Here is a 24,765-nt window from a genome sequence, read left to right as displayed (position 1 = left end):
AAATAAATTTATTTATTTACAGTTACATAGGTAAGATGGTGATTTTGGTTATTTTTATAGTGCTGCTTATTTAAAGACATGACTGATGGCACAGTTGAAAAAAAGAAATAGCAGAATTAACTAATTTATTTGATAAGATCTGGCAATGTTTGTTTTGCATGTAATTATACTGTCAGATGTTTTTGAATTAAGGAGGGGGCATATTACTTAAAAGTGGCATTTTGTAAATGCATGTATATAATGAAATGTGAATAAGTTTTGGCATACATTTTCTTTTGCATCTTTAAAAACAGGAAAATGCAGAATCACAGAGAACTCAGGTCATAGCAGAGTTCAACGAATTACACAAATTTCTTGATGATGAAAAAATGTTTCTGCTAGATAGACTAAGTCAAAAGGAAAAGAAAATTCTAGAAACATGGGAGGAAAAATTAAGACACCTTTCAAATTCCAACTATTCCATAAGCAAGCTGATTAAAGAGATGGAAGAAAAGTTGAGATCACAAGAGGTGATATTTTTTAAAGTAAGTTGGTTTGAGAAATATCATATTTGATGATCTATATGATCTATCCTTGGAAGCATGATGTTTGTTAGTTGATGGGGAATGCATTGCTGTAGCAAGGCATTCATTAGTAGATGGAATTAAATTGTTACAAAAATATAAAAACTGATGTATTGACACTGATACTCATGTTTACTAGAGTGTCAGCTATGTGGGTCTATATTAGAAAAGCGAGGAGGTGTTTAATCGAACGTCTCTTTGTCAACACCTAAAGAGCGAAGGCACTAAAGCATGAATGCTCAAAACAATGATTTCTTTCCCTGAGAAAGAAATCGCTTGGCCTTCTTCATGTGTTTGCCCCTTTCCCCACTGTAGTGCGATCTCAGAGTTGGTATATTTAGTTGGGGGGGTGTAAGGGGTACAGCCCCCCACGTTGGGGGGTGTGGGTGGCAAAGCCCCCACATTGTAATGTTTGAAAGTGTGTATGTTTGCGTTTTAGTGCTACTGATTTCTTTCCCAGGGAAAGAAATTGGTGTTCTGAGCGTTCACGCTTTAGTGCACTGTTTATGTGTCGACAAAGAGGCGTTTGATTAAACGCCTCTTCAGTTTTATGATATAGACCCAGCTATGTTACAGATGGTTAAGCATTCATTCACTATCTTATTTTCTGTCAGGAATGCTTAGAAAGTTTGGCACATTTTGTTTTCTCAGTGGAAAATATAGATTTGTTATTAATTAATATTCCAATTATGTTTAGAGTGTTGCAAGTGTTCCTACACTACTTATGCTTTTTCATGTCTCATTACCCTGGGAATACAAGCTGCATTATGCTATGCATATTTTTGTGCTCACTGTTGAGACAGCTGGAGATTATATACTTACAGCACAGTTACCAACAGTGTGGGCACAAAATTCCTTTTGACGACTTGAACTGACTACAGCTTTTTACAAAGACATGGACATGTAAGGAATTCACCACACTACAATGATTATTACTGAATTTGTTATTTGAAAACTTATAGTTTGTGTGTGCCAGCAAAAGGACAATTGTGACTTTCATGGTTAGTTTGAGAGCTGTTAACCATGGCTGCTAGGGCTTCTTAAGTTCCTCACAGATCAATAGCCAAATAAGTACCTATGAACCTGTAAAAAAAGTCTCAGATCTGGTGGCTGGTGGTTCTGAAATGCACAGGTCTTGTTTCTGCATTCCACCATCACCCCTCCTCAGTTGAGGAGAAATTAAAAAAAAAATAAAAGGGCTGCAATCTGGTAGTTGGTGCTCCTGAAATGCAGTTGCTACAGTTTATGCCCCACATGGAACATTAAGTGCTTCATTTCTGACCACAGATGCATGTAATACACTGAAGACCAATTGGCATTGGCTAATCCTGCCCCCTAGCACTTTGTGTAAGGGGTGACTGCCCCCTTTGACCCACTCTAGCTATGCTTCTTGCAAGTCAGACCTATATTTTGTCCATTGCTATGACATCTACCATCTGTGCTGCATAACTCTATTCTCCACCAGGTGGTGCTAAACCAGAGTAATTTTTATTAAGTCTTTACTTGCCAGTTCCTATCCAAAAGACACTTGATTTGGCATCTCTTTTCTTTGATGGTACCAGTATGTAAATAAAGGGCAAAGTAAAAAATAGAAAAGACATCATCTAATGTTGTCAAACTTCATTTATCCTTGACATATGGGATTCGGTTCTGACTCTCGGAACCAGCTCGGCCATTATAACAGCTCACAAGAATGAAAACCTTTCGAGCTAAGTCTCTAGTCAGCCAGATTGCCTTGCCAGCTAAATGTATTTTTCATTGGTTTTCTCTTGAGTACTTTGAATTTCTGTATAACTCTTTATAAAGCTTATATGTGTGCGCGTGTGTGCGTGTGTGCGTGTGTGCGTGTGTGCGTGTGTGTGTGTGTGTGTGTGTGTGTGTGTGTGTGTGTGTGTGTGTGTGTGTGTGTGTATATATATATATATATATATATATATATATATATATATATATATATATCTATATATATATTTTTTTTTTTCTACCCAGTTTGACCTTTAGCTTGTTTATATTATCCTCTGTCTCCCTACACTTCGATGTTCTTCCCTGTCATTGTTGGTAGTTTTTCCCTCTACAAAAAAGTAGTTTTTACTCTCTTAGTTCCTTTACTGCCAGTGAATGTGCTGCTCTTACCTAGTGGTATCTGTCTCTCTCTCTGCCATTGTTGGTAGTTCTTTCCTTCCCCTACCTTTTGGTAGTTCTGGTCTACCATGTTGTTAGCCGTTTTCCCCTTCTAGTCTATATGTGTATGTGTGTGTGTGTGTGTGTGTGTGTGTGTGTGTGTCTGTGTGTCTGTGTGTGTGTGTGTGTGTGTGCGTGTGTGTGTGTGTGTGTGTGTGTGTGTGTGTGTGTGTGTGTGTGTGTGTCTTTCAGTACTGCATGAGTGTATCTGCAGTTGATACATTTTCTTTACTCAATATGGCAGATAAATCTAGGGGAACAACTGGTTTCAAATGATGTCATGATTGCAGGAGGAAAATGCTCAACTCTTATGGCCATTCCTCTTGTGTTTACTGCTTGGGCCCAGTGCATTTTCAAGCAGATTGCATCATCTGTCAAGCTTTCAGTCACTGGGCCTCCATAGAAAGAAAAAATAAACTGATTCTAAAAGGTCTAATTAAGACTTCTTTTGAGGAGGTTTTGTCCAGTCAATCCAAATCTGATGTAGCTTCACCTTCATCTCCCTCTTCTTCTAAATCTGGATATGGACAGTAAAGGAGTCACTTGGTGCCGGCATCCCCTTTGGCTCCGGCAGCTAAGAAGCACAAATCTTTGGCTCCCACACTTCCAGCAATATCGAAATTGGCAGTCAAAAAATCCAAGGAACCAACTTCTTTGGCTCCGTCTTTGGGAACAACTTCTGTGCCGCAGGTCTCGGTGCCAATCACAGTCTTTTCAACTTCGGTTCCAGATTCTGCCTTGAGTTCCTCAACTTCCAGAGTCATAGCATCACTGCTGGATCCAAGGGGTTTGGATCAGCTCCAGTTTTTTATTCAGAACCACAATTGACTCTTGGAGACTCAGCATGCATGGGTTCTTTCCCTGTTCTGACTTTGGAGGCGTTTTGTCAGAGCAGGGTGGAACCACAGTTCCAAGGTTGTCCTTATTGGTTCTGGGCTCCCATCCCTCTTCAGGTGGACCTGCCTTCCAAGTGATGGAGAGGGCATTGGCCTCTGCAGGTTCTCAGCTGGCCCCTTCCCTATCAAAGTTTTATCCTGGGACCCCTTCTCATCCAGAGTATCCACAAACTTCCACACCTGGACAGCAAGCACCATAGCTGCAGGATACTCCTGTGCAATGTCCTTCTTCTTATTCTGAGCCCTCTACAGAGCTTCCCACTGAGAAGGTACCCTGGAAGAAGACATGTAAGAGGAAATGCCTAGATTCCCCACAGGAATCTGTCACAGAGGGCACAGACTTCAATGATGGGGAGGGTTCCCCACAGTCACCCCCAGAAGGCATCTCCTGTGGAGACATTCTGGAAATACTGAAACAGGGGTGACTAGAAGCCCACATACCCTACCTCAAAATAGTCGATGTACCTGCAAGCCTTTGGTGCTCACCTATCTACCTCTTGGTTGACCCTACCTACTGATGATCTCAGTGGAAGACCTGTGACTCCATAGAGCCAATCCCCAGGAGACCAGCCAAAATTGTCACAGCGCCAGAGGACCATCAGTTTTGGGCTAAGGGATTAGCAATAGATCCATGGTGGTTATGACAGCCACCAAGAAGGAACCTGCAGAAAAGAGTTCCACTGTTCATCCCCCTAACTGATTGTCCAGGATGATGGACAGGTTTGGAAAGTGGGTGTATGCATCATCAAGCTTCACCTTAAGATCCTTGAATTTTATGGCACATTTTACTAGACTCTAAAGGGATCTGATCAAGGAGGTTTTCGATACCCTTGCAGGAGCGGTGTCTGAGGAAGTTTAAGATAAAGTGGCCTTCCAGCTAGCTATCCTGGAGTCTATTTCCAAGTTGTCTATAAGGCTCATTGCACATGCAGCCGAAGAGATGACTAAGGCAGTGGGTTCTGATGTTGTCATAACGAGGCATGCCTGGATGTGCTTGTGTGAGTATGCAGAGCCATTTAAGTCTTCGTTGGTCAATGTTTCTTATGATGGATCATCATTGTTTGGTCCCAAAGTCAAAGAAACTTTTGCCAGGTAAGATGGAAAGACCCTATCTTCATTGGGCATAAAGTTTTAAGTTCCCCAGCAGTCCTATTCAAGGAACAAGAGGAGTGGGAAGATGTGGTTCAAAAAATCCCAAGGACCTTTTCAGGACACGTGTTGGTGGCTCCCCTCTGGGCAGAGCAGGAGCTCCAATGGAAGATGCTGACCCCACAGCTGAGGTGGCCCACAAAATCAGGGTTCTATAGAGTCTTTCTCTGGGAAGCCCTACCAGCGGTCCTGAAAGGTGGCCCAATTGCTTGCCTCTGGAGGCATTCGGGGGAAGTTGTCTTTGCACTCAAGAGCCTGGTGACAACCACAGATACTTAGGTGGAAAGGATCATTGCCTGCGGATACTATATCCCTTTCATGCTTATTCCAGTATTAGGCAGAAGAATCCCCAATGTTCCATCCAATCAGAGGGATCAAACAATTCTAGAAATTCAAAAGCTGCTAGAAAAACGAGTCAGCCTAGAATACCCACCAGACCAGATAGGATCAGGATTTTACTCAAGGTTCTTTTTGGTGCCATAAAAGACAGGGGACTTGAGACCAGTTTTAGATCTCTGCCTTCTGAACATGTTTGTTCAGCAAACAAAATGCCGGATGGTCATGGTTCAGTCTATCCTACCCTTCTTAGAGGAAGATGATTGGATGTGCTCCATAGACCTTCCACGGCTTTCGGCTAGGATCCAGTCACTTTCAATTCAAAGTGCTGCCCTTTGGTCTCACTACAGCCCCCAGGATGTTCACCAAGTGTATGGCAACAGTAACAGCTCACTTGAGACTGCATGGATTCCAAGTGTTTCCAAATTTAGATGACTGTCTCTTCACTGCTCCCACAGGCATCTACTACAGCAAGCAACAGACTTTATTCTACATCTTTTTTGCTTGTCTAGGTACTACAATGAATCAAACAAAATTACAACTAAGTCCAACTAAAGGTTTGGAGTTTATAGGAACCTGCCTGAATACCACCACTTGTACAGCTTCCCTTCCTTTACTCAGGATGCAAAAGATAAAGTCCCAAGTGCAAGCTATTCTTTCCAGTGACAGGGTACTTGCACAGTTAGTTCTTCAAGCTCTAGGGTCCATGGCAGCAGCAATCACCCTGGTCCCACTGGCAAGATTTCACATGAGGCTTCTGCTGTGGCTTTTGGTATCCCAGTGGTCCATTCTGACTCATCCCTTGACATATCCTATTTTCATCACCAGTTGTTGGAAGAAAGACTTATCCTGGTAGATGGCATCTGAGGAAATTGTCTTAGGCTGACCCTTTGTTTCACCTCAGCCCAAGGCCATAGTGACTCTGGACGCTTCTCAGATGGAGTGAGGGGGCATTATCTGGGCAGTACAGTCCAAGGTACTCGGTCCCCAATAGAGACCAGTTTGCATATCAATGTTCTGAAATTGAGGACAGAACATTTAGTGTTGCAGGCCTTTCAAGATGCCCTCCCTCTAGGAACAATTATGATTCAGTCAGACAATATGTCAGTAGTCTGGTATATCAGCAAAGAGGGTGGAACCAGGTCTTATTCACTGTGTCAAGAAATTCTCTGAGTATGGCACTAGGTGATTTCTTCCAATAGTTTTATAATAGCAATGCACATCCTGAGGAGTTCAAATGTGATAGTGGACAAGTTGAGCAGATGCATCTGCCTCATGAATAGTCTCTCAATCTCAGAGTGGCAGAGACGATTTTACATCGATGGGGCCAGCCTTGCTGCAATCTATTTGCATCTCCCTTAAACAACAAGTGCAGCAGTTAGTTACTTCATCCTAATTCCTCCTCAGGGGGAGTCCCCAATAGATGCTCTCCTTCAAAATTGGTCCACGGGACTACTCTATGCTCCCCTTCCATTGATTCCTCTCTTCTTAAAGAAAGCCAACAGGTTGAAGAGCAAGGTGATCCTCATTGCCCCCTTTTGGCCTCAGCAAGTCTGGTTCCCCTTTCAGTGTCTTCACCTAATTCATCATCCATGGACTCTGGGCCCAGATCTGGATCTCCTGTCCCATCCACAGGGATTGTTGCACCCCAGTCTACAGAGGTTCAGGCTTACAGCTTGGTTCCTCCAATTCCACTAATCACCAAGCAAAATAACTTATTGTCTCTAGTTCAAAAAATTTTGCTGGGTTCCCATAAACCTTCCACCAGAAAACTATACCACAGCAAGTAGAAAATATTTTCTATTTGGGCAGACAATAACATTTTTAATCCCTTCTCTGTGTCAGTTGAAAAGGTATTAGAATTTTTAGCTACGCTTTTTGAACAAGGAGCTTCTGCTTCTACTATTAAAGTCCAGCTAGCTACCATTTCCAATTTCCACAATGGCTTCGAAGACCACTCATTAATTTTGCATAGGCTGTATAAAGTATTTATGAAAGGAACCCTGTGATTAAAGCCACCTTACAAAGATCCTGTGGCTCCTTGGGATCTTACTATGGTTCTGCAGTCTTTGGTCCTTTCCCATTTTGATCCAGAGGCTACTTGTGATCTGAAGTTCCTTTTATGGAAGACCATTTTTCTGATAGCCATTACTTCTGCCATAAGAATTTCAGAGATTGAAGTGTTATCTTCAAAACCTCCATATTTAATTCAAAACTTCAATATTTGACTTTTCATAAGGATAGGGTTTCATTAAGAACCAACCCATCTTTTCTTCCTAAGGTAGTCTCAAAAACTAACATTAATCAATCCATTGATTTACCTGCCTTCTTCCCAAATTTTTCTAACAAAGGTGAATATTGCTTGCATTTGTTCGATATTCACAAACAATTGCATTTCTATCTCAACAGAAGTAAGGATTTTAGAAAGTCGGACCAGTTATTTATATCTTTTTCAGGTTCATCTCTGGGTAAATCTGTTTCAAAGGTCACTTTATCAAGGTGGTTGAGAGAATGTATTACCTTCATTTACAATAAAAAGATTATCCAATTACCAGCACCGGTGAGTGCGCATTCTAATAGAGCATAGCCACATCTGCTGTTTTCCATTCAAAGGCTTCCATGGATGAAATATGTGCAGCAGCAACCTGGGCTTCTCCACATACCTTTATCACTCATTACAAATTGGATCTGGTCTCCAGGGCAAGAGTGTCCTTTGGCTCTGTGGTGTTCAGGAATATCCTTCCATAAGGTTTCCCAAGATATAAGGTTGCTGGGGACTCTGTCCCATATGTCAAGGATAAATGAAGATTGACAACATCAGATAAAAAAGTTATGTTCCATCTGTGTTGTCGATCTTCATTTATTCTTGGTTCCCCCTCTCCTTCCTCCACTCCTTCAGACTCCTTGGAGGTATGACCTTGGACATAGCCTCTTCAATTTCTATAGAACGTTTTTCTTTTTTCCTTATATAGCTGCAAACTCGATTTGAGGTAATCTTGAGAGAGGTATCCTGGACAGAGACTTAGCTCGAGAGATTTTGGTTCTCTTGAGCTGTTAAAGCGATTGAGCTGGTTCTCATATGTCAAGGATAAACGAAGATTGACAACATAGATGGAACATTATAGCAATAAAATAACTTATTTTTATTCACACTGAAAAGCTTACATAAGATTGGAGTTAAAAGAATACCAAGGAATCCCATGCTTTGACTGCTTTTTGGTAAAAAGTCTTGAGAAATTTAAGATGTCATTTCATATCACTGTTGCAGTATTCATAACAGATTGGATTTCCTGTCAAGGACATCCCTACATCTGGTTGGTACACAAAAGCCTTTAATATGTTCCAGTACTGTATGCCAGATATATGCTATCTTCATCAGTACAGGTATAAAGGTGACACACAGACCCTCCGTACTCAGAATTTCTTTGCCGCCTCTCTGAATGCCACAGTTGTATGTTGGCATGAATGCCCTTCACTGTGCTGGTTGTACTGAGCCTTTTACAGGTAAGTACTTTGTTGGAGTTCCTTTTCTTTTCTTTTATAATACATTTTGAGAGTTCATGTCATCCAAGAATAGGAAATTCCCATGTGGGAGGCAGATACCTCATAAAGATTGTCACAAGTGTTTATTTTGTCTAGGCACTTCTCATGACTGCTCTCAGTGCTCTATTTGTCAGGAATTTGTGCCATAGATTCTTTTCAGTTGTCTGTCATCTCTTTCAATTTATCTTGGAAACCAATGTCTCAAATTGTTGGCCCAGAGTACCATGACCAAATATTCCCTTCCCAAGGTACAGATGCATCTTAAGAAAAAGGCTAAAATTTCAAGCTATGATACAGCAGCTGTCCAGCATCTGCTGGACATTTCTCTTCAGGTGGATGATACCCCTGAGGAGGGCTGCCTACTGCTGATGTCAGTTCCCTCTGCCACAACCCTGTCAGAAGCCATCATGGAACCGGCTTCTTGAACATCCTCTAAGGCTTTCCATACATCTGCTGCAGATGTGGAGGGGGAACAATGGCTGATCATATTTGAGGGACCTAAGGGGATTCCCCAGATCTTATTTAGAGAGAAGGTGCCTGGTACCCTGATTGAGTCAAGACAATATTCTGAGCCACAGAGGTTTGTTAAAGCTGATGTCCCCTTTCAGAAAAGACTGCAGAATTAGCAAATTTCTCCCACTCCCAAAGATTCTCAGAATGCATGACAGGATTTTACTCATCATTTGTTTAATGCCCTAATGGCTTTGAGACTACATCAGGGGGGTTTGGATCATACCTCTCCCTTATCCTCTACCCCTGAAAGATCTAGGGAACATGATGAGGATTCGCTGGCCTACTCTTCTCAAATGTCATCACCCTTTGACTATGGCTCTGAAAAGTAGAAGTCCTTAAGTCCTGACTCCCCTTTGGAAAAATTGTCCTTTGGGGATACAGTGGTTTGCATAATGGATCATTTTAAGTGAGACTACTCCCAAGTTTCTGACATCCAGAAAATATATTTTGAGCTGCTGCAGATGGACTCATCTGAGCTTTCTTCTGTTTCCCCTGTGTTGACTGCTCTTTTAGATACTTTTTCAGCAGCCTCTTTAGCTACTAATTCCAACCCTCCTGCACCTAAGAAGCCTGACTGTTTTTATAAGGTCCCTGAGGCTTTCATATTTCTTTGTAAGTGTTCAAAACCAAACGACTTTAAAAATGTATACACACATAACTGCTGCAGGTCACACTGCGTTTTCATCAAAAATCAAGACTTCATCAGATGCATGCATACCTCCTCATTGTGCCCTTATTTATACTAAAACCATTAAAATACAACCAATTACAGGACTAGTCTAATGATTCAATTAATACACAGTTTAAAAGCACAAAAAATAAATGTAAAATGTGTATAAAATCAGAATTTGTTTTAAATACAATTATGTGTAATAAATAAATACAACTTACAGAACAATCCATAATAAATCACCTTAATACAAATTCCTAAATATTTATTTAAATATATGTATGTTAAAAACGTTTTAAGGTTTAACATCTCCCATTTCTAATTCATGTCCTTTTGTGCCGTCTAGTGGTCAAATTACAATAAAAATAATTTTACAAGTGTATACAAGACTATGTGTCCTTCTGATCCTGCTATGATTTCAGTCTCTGCTGATAAGCCTTCATGGCTTTTGCCTTTGTCTAAGCTTCTTCCTTCAGACAAGGATTTCAGAGCTATGGAGAGTCTGGGAAAGAAGGTCTACACTTCTGCCACCTTGACATTTAATGCCATTAACTATCAAACTCACATAACCAGGTATATTTGATCCCTTTTATCTCAACTGGGAGGGGTTCTGTCTGATCTGCCCAATGCTGAAGCTAAGTCCACGCTCTTTCTTTGGTGGGATCCACATCTCAGTTGGCTTGTCACTCCATTAAATGTAGTTACAATGCTGCTGATGTCTCCTCTAGAGCTGCTGCTTCAGGCTCTGTTATGAGGTGATATTTCTGGCTTATCTTCAAGCTTCGCCTGATGATATTAAGGCTAAGCTTCTTGATGCTTCCCTGGATAATCAAAATATCTTTGGTACTCCAGTGGCAAACTTATTTAAGACATTACAGAACCAGGGCAAGGGCATGAAGTATCTTAAACAGATTTTTGACTCTTCGACTCCTAATATTCAGAGGAATTATCCTTCTAAAACTGCATTTATTCATAGACAGCCTCATCAGCCCTCTAAGGGTAAGAAAGTCCTTAGGCTTGTTTTTTCTGACAAACCAACTCAGATGCATATAACTCAAAAACCTTCTTTTCAGGACAAATCTGCCTTCATATGACATTCTGCCTTTCCTCCAGCTTCACTAGGTTCTCTTGTCTCTCAGACTGTCTTTATCTTTCCCTGTTTGGCAGCAGATTACTTCAAACACATGGGTATTTTCAATCATCCATCAAGGCTACTTCATGGTTTGGAAGTCTTCCTACCCTTTTTGGGCATTCCATAACTCCCTTCTGACCAGATTCCCCATTTTCAGGTGTGTTACAGGGTCTGCTGTATCAGGGCATGATTCAGCCCATCCCAGAGGCCCTAAGGGGTGCAGGGCTTATTCCAGGATTTTTCTGATTCATAGAAAGGAGGGGTCCTGGAGGGCTGTACTAAGTATTTCCTTTTTGAATATTTTCCTCAAAGGACCCACCTTCAGGATGCCTTCCCCTCCAGACTCTATTTTCTCTTTTGCTTCCTTAGGCCTTCCTAGTTTCCCTGGATCTGAATGATGATTACCTTTATATTCCCATTTACATTCTATTCAGGAAGTATTTACACTTCTCTGTTTCTTCCTGCCATTTTCTGTTCTCTGCTTTGCCCTTTGGTCTTTCCACACAACAAAGATATTCACCAGTGCCTCGCTCCAGTCATAGATTTCTGCTGGCATCAAAGAGTACAGATTGTTACTTATCTAGATGATCTGCTCCTTCAGGCTTCCTTGACTTCCAGGCTCCTGCAGGACCTGCAATTCACCAGTTTACTGTTGCACAGTCTGGGTTTTGCCATCAATTTCCAGAAGTCTGTCCTTTCTTCCTCTCAGGATTATATCTTCCTGGAATGCAGGATTCAAACTGTTCCAATGATGGCATCTCTGCCTGCTCCCAAGATACTGTCTCACTTCCTTCCAGTTCTTACTTAATCTATATCTTATGCTTGCCAGGGAATTTCTGAGGTTCTGGGGTTCATGGCTTTGACCATCCCCATGATCCCGTCTGCCAAACATTACATGAAAAAGTTTCAGTGGTACCTGTGGTCAGTGTGGCTTTAACATTGACACCCACTGGCGTTTCCAGTTCCCTTCCTTTCTCCCTTCCTTGTCTAAGATTTAAGTTTCAGTGGTAGATTCAGTACAAATTTCTCAATACAAGAATCCCTATTTAGTCTCCTGCTCTGTCTCAGGAGCTCTTTATAGATGCTTTGGGTTAGGTTTGCAGAGCTGATTCAGGCAGTATGAGAGTTCAGGGTCTCTGCCCCCCCTCATCAGCAGCTGGATAACATCAACTTCAAGGAAATATGGGCACTTACCCCTGCCTTCCATTTCTTTTGGTCCCCAGGACCTTTGTGGGTCTATACAGACAACACCATAGTCATGAGGTATATCATCAAGCAGGGGGACACAAGGTCCTATCTTCTTGCAGATTAGAACTTCAGGACTGGGACCTAGCTATCGAAATGCAGGTTTCTCTGCAAGCTGTTTACATTCTTTCAGGACAAAACCTGGTGGCAGACTCTCTGAGCAGGTCCAAGGCACACCTTCACAAAGGGATGCTTCACAGAGAGGTATTTCTGGACATAGTTCATTGGTGGGGTATTCCTCAAGTGGATGTCTTTGTCTCTTCTCTGAACAGACAACTTCCTTGGTTCTGTTCCAGAACCCCAAGCCCTCTGGCTTGGAAGGTAGATGCCATGTATTTTTCATGGAATGGGATGTTCCTTTATGCTTTCCCCCTTTTTCCTCTTCTTCACAGGGTCCTGAAAAAGATCAAATAGGACTCTTCAAAAATCTTGTTGGTGACTCCCTTTAGGCCCAAACGGTTACTGGTTCCCCCTCCTTTTTCATCTGACCAGGGGCAGTCATCATGAATTACCTCTCCAGATGGATTTTCTCACACAAGACAAGATGTTTCTCCTTCGCCTTCATCTGTCCACTCTTCAAGTGACACTTTGGGTGCTATGGTTTTAATGCATTATTGAATTCCTTTCTCTGAGGATGTGCTTAAGGTTCTGTAGGATGCCAGGAAGCCCAATACCAGAAAATCATATATATCAAAATGGAAGAGATTTTCTGTCTGGTGTCTTAAATTTCACCAGATCCTTTCTCGCTAGAGGTCCTTTAGGTTCTCTCTTACTTGTATGAACTTCTCTATGCTGGCTTGTCATATTCCTCTGTTAAAGCTCATTTGTCAGCAATCACTGCTTATCTACATTTGACTGCACTACTGACCTCTTGTTTTGAGATTTAAATAATTCCTAATAGACATCCTCCACATCAGACCTCCAAGAAAGCCCAACCCTCCTTCCTAGGATTTTAATTTTGTCCTTGAAAAAATGACCCAGGCTTCTTTAGAGCCTGCTGCCTCTTCTCCTCTGCAAAATTGTACCTGAAATACTGTTTTATTGTTTGCCCCTACTTCCACCAAGAGAGTTTCTGAACTCCATGCCTTGATGGAAGTTACTCCTTTTTTGATTTTTCATAGAGGCAGGGTGTCTCTGCATACTAATCATCTTTTTATGCCCAAGGTGGTCAATGAGTTGTTTCTTAGTCTATCCAGCTTCTTTCCTTTTTTCCTTCTCCACAATCTGCTTGTGAGAAGCTTCTACACACCTTGGATCTTCATACACAGCTCAGGTATTATGTACATAAGATAAAGTCTGTACATAAATCTGAGCCACGTTTTGTTTCTTTTCATGCCAGGGCATTGGATTTGGCTGCTTCTAAGCAAACCATCTCCTCCTGGATTTCAAATGCCATTTCCTTTTGTTATTCCTTTCATGGCATGCAGATTTCTGCTTCTGCTCGGGCCCATTCTACCAGGACAGTGATCTCCTCTCTGGCTTTTTCCAAGGGTTTGGACACTATTTCCATTCTTGAAGCTACTATCTGGTGTTCTTGCTACTTGGTCTTCTAGAGCCAGGGTGGGTTTTGCCAAGGCTATCCTTCATGGGTTTCTAGGTTCCTCTTTGCCTTCCTCCCCCATTCCTCACAGTAGCTTTTGTACTCTATCTGTTATGAATACTGTAACAGTAATGTTGAGGGACATACTACAGTTATGTCAAATATTAACATTACAGTAGATGCCCTTCTCTTCACAGTTGCAGTATTTAGTCCGTCCCTCCTATCATCTTTTCATCCTTTTTTTCTGTTGGGAACATCTGCCTGACTGAGAGGTCTTTGCCCTTCTCCCCAGGCATCACATTTTTTCTTGGATGTACATGTTCTCTCTTTTTCTGTGATGACTTTTGGTCTCCTGGGGCAGTTCATTTCTGAGTATGATGCATCTGTATGTCACCTTTATGCCCTCCACTGATGTGGAGAGCATACGTCTGACATATGGTGTTGTTAAAAATTAAAGGCTTTGGTATACTGACTAGACATTGAGGTACCTTGGCTGCAGATTACTTTGGTGGAAAATACCTAAACAGCAAAGAGAAGGACATTTAACATGATGAGAATGATGCTTCCAGAATAATAACCTAGCAACATATATGTGCGATCTGTAAGCTGAAGGGAAATCAGCTGTTCTATGGAAATACACAAGCTTACAAGAAGCTATATTTAAGGTTATGTTTCTAATTGAAAAATCATTAGAACCACAATAAACAAAAATATCTGCTATATATTTAGTGCTGATTTTGTCATCTTTGAACATATATCTACACCATGCATATAAGAATGCTTACACACACACACACACACACACACACACACACACACACACACACACACACACACACACACACACACACACACACACACACACACATGTACACTTGAAAATCCTCCATATCTCCTTCTTGGTTGGCCCATTGACACTGATTTACTAACCGAATGCATGTAACATCATTGCTTATGGATGATCTTTATCTGCAGTACTGGTCCCACAACATAATGAATGCTTATTCTTAGCTTTGTAATTGAGATTTAAAAGTGTTTTTATAGATTAGGTAAAAATCATTTGTGCCTGTGTAAAAACCATAGATGACTGAAAATAAAAGTGGTGTTGACAAAAATTGTTTTTATAGAACAACTGCATTTGTTTTAATTTCATTTGACAGTGAATATGGTGCAGCTCAGATATTGAAATAATTTCATAGAATCTGCTGATGTAACAAATAATTATGATGAAAAGTCTAAGGAGGCATTGTCACAAGGTGCCAACACTACACCAAATGAATTCACTCAACAAAAGGAACAATAACTGCACTCTGAGGTATTTCTGAATTGCCACATTCCTCACTCAAAAACGAGTGAGCTCAGCCACTCTACAGAGGAACCTAATTTCTGTTGCTTGTGTCCATGATCACACTGTTTCATCCACTACCTCAAGAAAGACCACAGGTATAGATGTCGAATGAAAAGGACTGCAGACAACAAAGGTGCAGTCCTCATATCCCCAGACCCGATACTTTCCAAAACCTGGAGCTGCTTTAATATCTTTTACATGAAATTTGGAGACAGGGTGGAAGACAAGACCCAGCCTTGGTGGAATGCCATGTCCACCTTAAAAGTGTTTGAATTAATGCTGAGAGTATGGATACTGTTCTTGCACCTCATTTACAGCAGAAAAATGGCATTCAACAACAGCCCTGAAACCCTGTAATATTTAATACTTCCCACAAAACATTTTAGGGTATGTAGTTTTATGCCTTCAAGTCCACAAAACCCACATTGATTCTACTGGCAAACAACAATGACCCCTCTAATATTTGTGTAGGACAAAGAGTTGATCTATAGTTCAATTACCAGGGCAGGATTGTATTTCCAAAATCAAAGACTCAACTCTTGGGCAAGTTTGGCATATGCTTTCCAGCAGAGGCTGAAAAATGTGGTACCTGTATAACTGAAATATACACAAATACACCCCATCCCTTTTATTGAAAATATGGACTGCTATTCCTCCCAGAGAAAATAAACTAACTACTAATTAACAAAAAGTATTAGTAATAATAATGCTCAGAAACCTATTTCTCGTATAATGTCTACTGTCTACTGTTCAAGATCTCTAATCCAGAATGACCTCAAAACAACAATAAAAATATAAACCACACCCGTCAGCTAAACCACAGACATACCTTTCTGACCAACTCTCAAATAACTACTTCAGTAAGAAACATTACTATGAAACAAATGCAAAAATTATCTGAATCCCTTGTCAGACACAGCCCATTAATAAAGTAGTAATGATGAAGAAAACTTGTCCTATATGTTTCTGCAAAATAAAACTAGTCAGAACTACGTAAGAAAGTAATAATAAACATACAATAATTAAATAAGTAAATAAAACATTTTTGCAGAATGTCCATATTTTTGCCTCATAGTTTTCTTCTTTTTCTCATAAAATTGTGGTTTTCTGGCAAATCATTGAGATTTGAAGTCAGAAAATAATGACAGATATTTCAGTTTCTGACTTCATTCCATTCATTAAATTAATGCTGGTGGAAACCTATTATTTTGTCAACTTTCTATGTTTGTAGGATCAATATTTAAAACGTGGCCCCTTTTATTGAGCCTTTGTCTCCTCCATCATTTATGGCTTTGTCCAGATTTCTTGATCTAAGAGGTTGAGACGAGGTATGGATAACGGGGATATGCAGGGATCATGCATGTGAAATACATTTTCAGACTTGGACATGTCACTGCTTGATTTTTCAGTCATGATTTAAGTTATTCATTTTTTCTTTTACAGAGAAAATGATATATACCTGTACTACTGAAAATGTACTGGCCTTGCAGCCATTAGCTGATCTAATCATTTTTTTTCTGTTTGCTTTTAATCAAGTAAGAACACCAAAGCTCAAACTTTACTTTTTAGATCTAAGGCACAAGTGGGTGAACAGGAGCATGAATGCCAATTTTATGAAAAAAGTTCAGGGAATTCACCCCTGAAGCCTCTTACTTAATAATCAGTTATGGCTATGAGTTTCATACACTTTGGAAAATAAAATAACTTCTACCATGCAGGGTAACTTCAGTTCTCACACTAGTTCAGTTTTTTTACAGTTGTTCATTGGACAGCTGTTCACAAAGAGCTTTTTGTTGGATCAATACCCTGTTCCTATTTTTCTCAAGAGTGCACTGACAGCTTCAGGCTAGTTTTGTGACTTGGTCACAGTCAAACAAAATTCAAGAGCTGATTGAGAGCGCTGATTAGAACTTGACATGAGCATCTAATGGTAAAACCCTCAGTAGTTATTTAACTAGGTAAGTAGACTGGTCAATCAACCCTTTTCAGCCATGACCCAGGCCTCCAAGGGCAACAAAACGTACAGTTATAAATACATAAAAGAGACATGAAAGTTACAGTACATAAGGAAAAGAAAGTTGCAATATGCAAGTAAGATTTGTTTGGTATGTGCAGCTAATAGAATCAATGTGTCAAAGAATATTTAGCATTCAAAGTAAGGTATGTTAAAAGTAAAGTATGTTCCAGTGCTGAGGCTTCTGATTATCATAAACGTAACTTTCTTGTCCACAGTTAATTGGTTGACTGAAGACTGAGATAACAGTTACTTTACTGGCATGAATTAGAGATCTGTGATTGCCAGTGTGCACTCTTACATTATCCTGACCCTGAATTCCAGACTGGTACTTCAGGCAGTGATGAAAGTACTAGTCAGAAAGCACGTGAGCTCTGACCAGAAAAAAAATATGAAACCTGCCAGACAAAAAAAACTTGCTCCAAAGAATTACCAGATCAAGACATTCCAACTAAAATATAAATTATGTATATAAAATTATATAAATATACTACATGCTTTGTGACTGAAACATCTAATTTAAGGTTACAGCTTCAGAAACTGCTGTAAAAGAAGTATATGAACTTAGTTGCTACTTATTTTCACTGTTCCTGGGTGACCTTTGACTTGAGGTGTTTTTGCTGTATAACTATTTATCTATTTATTTATTTGTCTTTGTTTACTGTGAAAGTCTGACTGGGTAATCCCATTTTTAGTGGAGGCCCAGAGGGAAAATCTCCATTTGTTTGACTGTAAGACTAATATATGTTAGTTTGTAGCAATGGGTGTATTTTTCAGCTGTTTATACTCAAATGTTGGGTTTCATAGTGCCTATTATGCAAAGCCATCTAATGCAGTTTGTGTACTAATCAAATTTGCCCAATTTCATACCTCCATGTTAACAGGTTCATAGGTATATACTAGACTAATGACCACCAGGCCTTTAGAAGCCTAGCCACACAGTGCAAACTAATTGTGCTCTTATGTGTCAAGGGCATTTATTATGAGGAGGTATGTTTGTTAAAAAGTTTCTAAAGGCTATGTGGGGGTAGGGTTTGTTAGTCTGGGCATAATTACTGTCTGACTCTATCAGAGATATGGGTAGACAGATTCAGAGTAAATTTCTGATTTCCAATCCATTTGTCAAGGTTATGCTAAAACAGGGTTAGGGAAAGACTCTGCTTAACATGGATGGAGAGCTTGTTCCAGATCCCCTGAGACACATATCTGTCTCACCAAAATGTCCTATTTATGTAGCAAGCAAAATTTAAATCCCTGGATTTAGTGATTCTGATGCTGTTCATTTTGTGGATGTGCAAAAGATCCAACAGAGCTGGCCCAAGGATGCCTTGCATGCTAGGCATATATCACCTCTCAGCAACCTGTAAGAGACCACGTATAAAATAGGATTTGAAGGCAATCCATATAGGACAGTTCATTTATTCCTTGGATTCTGCTGGTAAGGAACCTTTGTGGGCATTCCAGCTGTTGCATACATCTGGTCATGTGCATGTTGAAGGGGGCATTATACTCAATAATGGTTATAAGAAGGGCCAAATAAAGTGGCACTATGACTTCCTTGGACCAGAATGCCATGCCCTTACTTATCACATGGGTGGCATAGAATGATTTTTTTACTACTTTGACCACATGCTAGTCAAAGGCCAGATTACTTTAGATATATGTTCCCAGATCCCTGAATACCAGGTCAACTCTTAGGGGTGCCCTTTTCATGGGATAATTAACCAGCATGGCCTTTTTCTCAAAAGGCACTATAATGCTTTCCTTGCCATTGAGTTTCAATCCTTAACTTTGGCACCAGTCATTTGTCTGTGTTAGACCCTTTTGTAAGATGTTAGTATTGTAGGCGGAGGCTGTGATAGCTCCCAATTTATAGTTATCTGTGAGCTTGGTCAGCCAAAGGCCCATAACATTAGCCTTTACCTCCAAGGCGTAGATGCCAAATAGGAACGGCCCCAGCATGGAGCCCTGAGGTACCCCACTGGTGACCAGTCTTTTAGTGGAGGTAGTCTCATCAATCCTGACTTCTTGGGTCCTGTCTGTGAGACAGCTGGCAATCCAATGAGTTATGTAGGGGTTTATGCTCAGTTTGGATAATTTGTTAACTATACCCGAATGGGGTATTGCATTGAATACCATAGCCAGGTCCAGGTAGGTGGTATGCACTATTTTACCCTCATCCATGGTCTTGCTGATCTTCTCAAAGAAGTCTACCAGATTTAGCGGTCATGACCTTCCTTTGATAAAGCAAAACTGTGTGTAAGTGGGTTTGTGAGTGCCTATTTCTGAAAGCTTTCTCTGAATGTATATTTCTGCATGTGTGTGTGTGTGTGTGTGTGTGTGTGTGTGTGTGTGTGTGTGTGTGTGGTGATTGGCAACTGCCTGAAATGACCTGTGGCATGTAAGAATTGGAAGATCATGGATGCAGAGTTTGTTGATACTGTGTCTGTGTGTGTGTAATGTGTGTCTGTGGTTGCATGCATCTGTGTGGTGGGTTGCAAACTGGCTCACTGATAGAACTCATACTGTCAACGTGTGAGACTCCACCTCCTCCAGCAGACCCGTGACCAGTGGTGTTCCACAGGGATCAGTTCTGGGACCCTTACTGTTTGGAATCTAGTTCTCCGAAAACTAAAGGACTGTGGATGACAAAGTTTGCTGATGACTGCAAACTGTGAGCTGTCATTGAAACCCCTAGTGATGTCAACATCCTGCAAGAAGGTTTTATATAGACTAATGACTGGTCCCAAAATCATGGTCTTAAACTTAATGCAAAAAAATGCATTATCATCCCTTCAGCAAGGATGATGTTCCTGCAAACTACTGCATCAATGGCAATACCCTAAGCATACAGTCAATGGTGAGAGATCTGGACACACAGGTTGACAACAACCTTAACTTCAATCACCATGTCTCCACAGTAGTAAGAAAGACATTTTATATTGCTCATGTCATAAGTAAGGGCACTGCCTCCAGAAAAAGAGATTATAACGTCCCTGTACTCTTCCCTCATCAGGCCAATAATAGAGTACAACATTCCCTTTGGTATGTTCCTTTCCAAACACCTGCAGCAATTGGAGAGACCACAAATGTTCCTTACAAAGAAAATTCATGGTCTTCAAGATCTGTCTTATGCGGTCAGATTGAAATCATTGTCACTTTACTCTGTGTCATATAGACTGCACCGAGGCAACCTGTGGCTTGCATACAATGCAATCTATGACCCGGTTTTAATGGAAATTCTGCACATTTTCAAGTCAAATGGCACACAGATCATTCGCTCAAAGGACCTTAACTTGGTATGTGATATAAACAGAACTTGCTGGAGAGACAAATTTGTCTCACAGAGGTGCCCCACTTTTAGAACAGGGTTCCTATTTGTGTTAAGCAGAGCCCCTCATTGGCCCAATTTAAGTGTAATTTGGACAACTGGAAGAGTAACTGGAAACTCACCATGGGGTTCCACCTGTGTCTCTCTTGGACAGGGGCAATAGGTGCTGATTTTAGTGTCTGCTTGAACAAGACACCCTTGGGAACAGGGGTTGAACTTGGCTAGGCATGTAAGGGCCCTGGAGCCATTAGTCTAGTAACCTCCTATGATCCTATGTGTCTTTGTGCAATGGTGTGTGAGCATCAGTATCACAGCATGGAGTATGCCCAGTGGCAGATTATAATAGGGATGATTTGGGCAGCCTCACAGTCCCCAAAATCAAGAGGAACCAAATGCCAGCTACTCACTATCTGCAATAATCTAATTTTATTTAAAAAAAAAAAATATATATATATATATATATATATATATATATATATATATATATATGTAGCATATGTAGCATTTCTAACTCATTTCAATTACCTTATGTGCTGAACATAACAATTGTTACCAAAAAGTCTTCTTCTTCTTTTGGCTGTTCTCATTAGGGGTTGCCATGTGGATCATCTGTTTCCATTTCTTTCTGTCCTTTGCATCTTGCTTTGTCACACCAACCACCTGCATGCCTCTCTCACCACATCCAGAAACCTTAACATAGGCCTTCCTCATTTTTTCTTATCTGACAGCTCCATCCTTAGCATCCTTTTCCCAATATACCCAGCATCCCTCCTCAGCACATGTCCAAACCAATGCAATCTTGCCTCTCTGGCTTTCTCTCCAAATTGTCCAACTTGAGCTGACCCTCTAATATACTGATTCCTAATCCTGTCCATCCTAGTCACACTCAATGCAAATCTTAACATCTTTAACTCTGCCACCTCCAGGTCTGACTCCTGCCTTTTTTGTCAGTGCCACCATCTCCAGCCCATATAACATAGCTGGTCTCACTACTCTCTTGTAGGCCTTCCCTTTCACTCTTACTGGTACCTTTCTGTCACAAATCACTCCTGACACTCTTCTCCACCCACTCCATCCTGCCTGTACTCTCTTCTTCACGTCTCTTCCACACTCACCATTACTCTGAACTGTTGATTCCAAGTATTTAAACTCATCCACCTTCATCACCTCTACTCCCTGCATTCTCACCATTCCTCTAGCCTCCCTCTCATTCACACACATATTCTGTCTTAGTCCTGCTGACCTTCATTCCTCTCCTCACTAGAGTATATCTCCACCTCTCCAGGGTCTCCTCAACCTGTTTCCCTACTCTCACTACAGATCACAATGTCATTGGCAAACATCATAGTCCATGGGGACCCCTGTCTGATCTTGTCTGTCAACCTGTCCATCACCATTGTAAATAAGAAAGGGCTCAGTGCTGATCCTTGATGTAATCCCACCTCCACCTTAAATGCATCTGTCATTCCTACTGCATACCTCACCACTGTCACACTACCCTCATACATATCCTATACCACTCTTACATACTTCTTTGCCACTCCCGACTTCCTTATACAATACCACAACTCCTCTCTAGGCACCCTGTCATATGTTTTCTCTAAGTCCATAAAGACAAAATGCAACTCCTTCTGACCTTCTCTATACTTCTCCATCAACACCCTCAGAGCAAACATCACATCTATAGTGCTCTTTCCCGGCATAAAACCATACAGCTGCTCACTAATCATCAACTCTCTTCTTAACCTAGCTTAGACTACTCTTTCCCATAACTTCATGCTGTGACTGATCAGTTTTATCCCTCTGTAGTTACTACAGCTCTGCACATCACCCTTATTCTTATAAATTGTTGCCAAAACACTTCTTCTCCACTCTTCAGGCATCATCTCACTTTCCAAGATTTAATTAAACAATCTGGTTAAAAAACTCCACTGCATTTCTCCTAAACACCTCCATGCTTCCACAGGTATGTCATGTGGACCAACAGCCTTTCCACTCTTCATCATCTTCATAGCTATCCTTACTTCCTCCTTTCTAATCCACTGCACTTCCTTATTCACTGTCCCCACATCATCCAACCTTCTCTCTTTCTCTCATTCTCTTCATTCATCAACCCCTCAAAGTACTCTTTCCATCTCCTCAACACACTCTCCTCACTTGTGAGTACATTTCCCTCATTATCCTTTATCACCCTTACCTGCTGCACATCTTTCCCAGCTCGGTCCCTCTGTCTAGTCAATTGCTAAAAGTCCTTTTCTCCCTCCTTTGTGTTCAGCCTTTCATACAACTCTCCATACACCTTATCCTTAGCCTACACCACCTCTCTTTTTGCCATATGCCTTATCTCCTTTTACTCCTGTCTACTTTCTTCATCTGTCTGACAATCCCACTTCTTCTTTACCAACCTCTTTCTCTGTATACTCTCCTGTACTTCCTTGTTCCACCACCAGGTCTCCTTGTCCTTACCAAAAAGTATTTTTTTTTAATTGAAATTAAAAATAAAGCAGCAAATGGTACTGCATGTATTTCCATCTTTATGCTTGCAGTGCCTGTCATCTGAGCAAGTGTAGAATGGGTCAAGGTAATTTATTTATATATTTATTAAGGAAATGTTTCCTTAATGAACCAGCAAACAAACTATCAAACACCCCATAGTGACCCTATCCAAAAAAAAAATCTGCTCTTTGCCTTCTCAGGATTCATTGGGCTATGATATTTAGAGGAGTGTTTTTTTTTAGATCCAGGTAAGCAGTCAGATAATTTGTTATCATCCTTGACTGAGACTCATCACCATCATTCCATGCTTGTCCATCTAACATAACACTTCCAGAGATTCTACAAAAGTGACAGCCTGCTCAAACAGGTTGTCTCCCCCTCCTCTTGACTTAGTTCCATCTCTTCAGTATGAGTGAGTATAGGTCCCAAGGGGCTAGCATCCATTGATTTTATGGGGTCACACTAACAGAGCAGCTGTTATGGTTTCTTTTAATAGGAAAGGTTCAACAACAATCAAACAACAATGAAGGTAAAACAACAAATGAGCATGGCTGATGAGCAGCATTGACTGTGTGGCTGCTCTTCACTCCTTAATAGGATAAGGATGAAAAAGACCAAGACAAGACATTTATAAGTGGTAAGATGCCAAGAGGGACTGCAAAAAATGTAATTAGTGATACTATGGAGAAGATAGAAGAATTACATATTTTTTTCCTTTTATGCAGATGTATTGACATGCAGTAGGTGGATTAAACACTCTAAATATGCCATAAGAGTGAGTGGTCATGTGAGAGTGTGGTGTGGAAGAACTACTACAACAGGGCTAGCCACCTGGCAGTGCAAATCTTTTTTGTAGATGATTGTCACTGTTGAAGTGACACCCTTTCTCCATGTGCAAAAATAGGAGAGGGTTTGTGGATGAATGGATTAAATGAAAGGAGTAAAAAGTGCATAAGGCACATGGATGTACTTCAGCTGGGTGCCCACCTAGCTAACTAGCCCAGGGTAATCCTATGGGCTAGGCTTGTAAAGGCTACAGGGCCATTAGCCTAGTACACACCTATGAACCTATGAAACAAAGGTTACAGGTAGGTGGGGCAAACTAAATACATTATGATGAAGACTATAAGAGGTAATGCTGGGTTACTTTGACAGGTCATGGATATAGTTTTCAAATGCATGCTTGAAATGGGGTTCATTGCCTAACACCAGATAGCTTATTTCCTGTCAATCAGTCTTTATATAAAGAAGGGGGCAAGTGGTATGGATAACAGAAGGTCAATTCGTGCAGGTATGGAAGATAAAAGGTGGGTCAGAGAGAAGCTTGCCTTTAACTTTGCCAGTGTATAATGCTTTACATATGCAAACCTAGACATGAGTGCCTCATTTGCAGAAACCACACACATCCAGCCAGGACATGTTTTAGCTGTTGGTGCAACCAAACAGGAGGAACATTTCTTTCTGATGTTCAAGAGGAAGCACTCCCTTCTGCAGAAATAAGAAAATCAGGTCTAATCAATTAGCTTATTTACCTGGGCAGTGAGACAGTATCGTAGCTGAAGGATGAATTTTATATGGTTCTAGAACTTAATTAGGGAATTAATTACTCTGGATACTATGTGTTTATGTGAAACAAACTTGAAATACATTACTGTGTCCATAAGTACTAGTATTTATTTTTAACACAACTAAATATTTGAAGTACAAATAATCAGCTGTAATTGCAGTGTACAAGATTTGTCTGCAGATGAGAATGACAGACCCTGCTTTCATTATCAAGTTAAAAGGTCATTAATACGGCTTTGAAG

At 40.7% G+C, this 24,765-nt stretch overlaps 1 protein-coding gene across 1 annotated transcript in view; it reads left to right on the top strand.

Annotated features, from left to right (window-relative positions):
- Positions 1-291: 291 nt before the first annotated feature.
- Positions 292-24,765, top strand: part of LOC122796013 (E3 ubiquitin-protein ligase TRIM39-like) — a 177,864-nt gene continuing 153,390 nt past the window's right edge. The window contains exon 1 of the mRNA XM_044064494.1: positions 292-524. Within this exon, the coding sequence (XP_043920429.1) occupies positions 369-524 (156 nt within the window). The 5' untranslated portion in view covers positions 292-368. The remainder of the gene's footprint in view (positions 525-24,765) is intronic.

This window comes from Protopterus annectens, chromosome 2.part2 (assembly GCF_019279795.1).
Source record: "Protopterus annectens isolate FY-2018-M chromosome 2.part2, PAN1.0, whole genome shotgun sequence".
In the NCBI taxonomy this organism is placed as follows: domain Eukaryota; kingdom Metazoa; phylum Chordata; order Ceratodontiformes; family Protopteridae; genus Protopterus; species Protopterus annectens.
The sequence above is the reverse complement of the archived record's forward strand: the minus strand, read 5'-3'. Positions and strand labels throughout refer to the sequence as shown.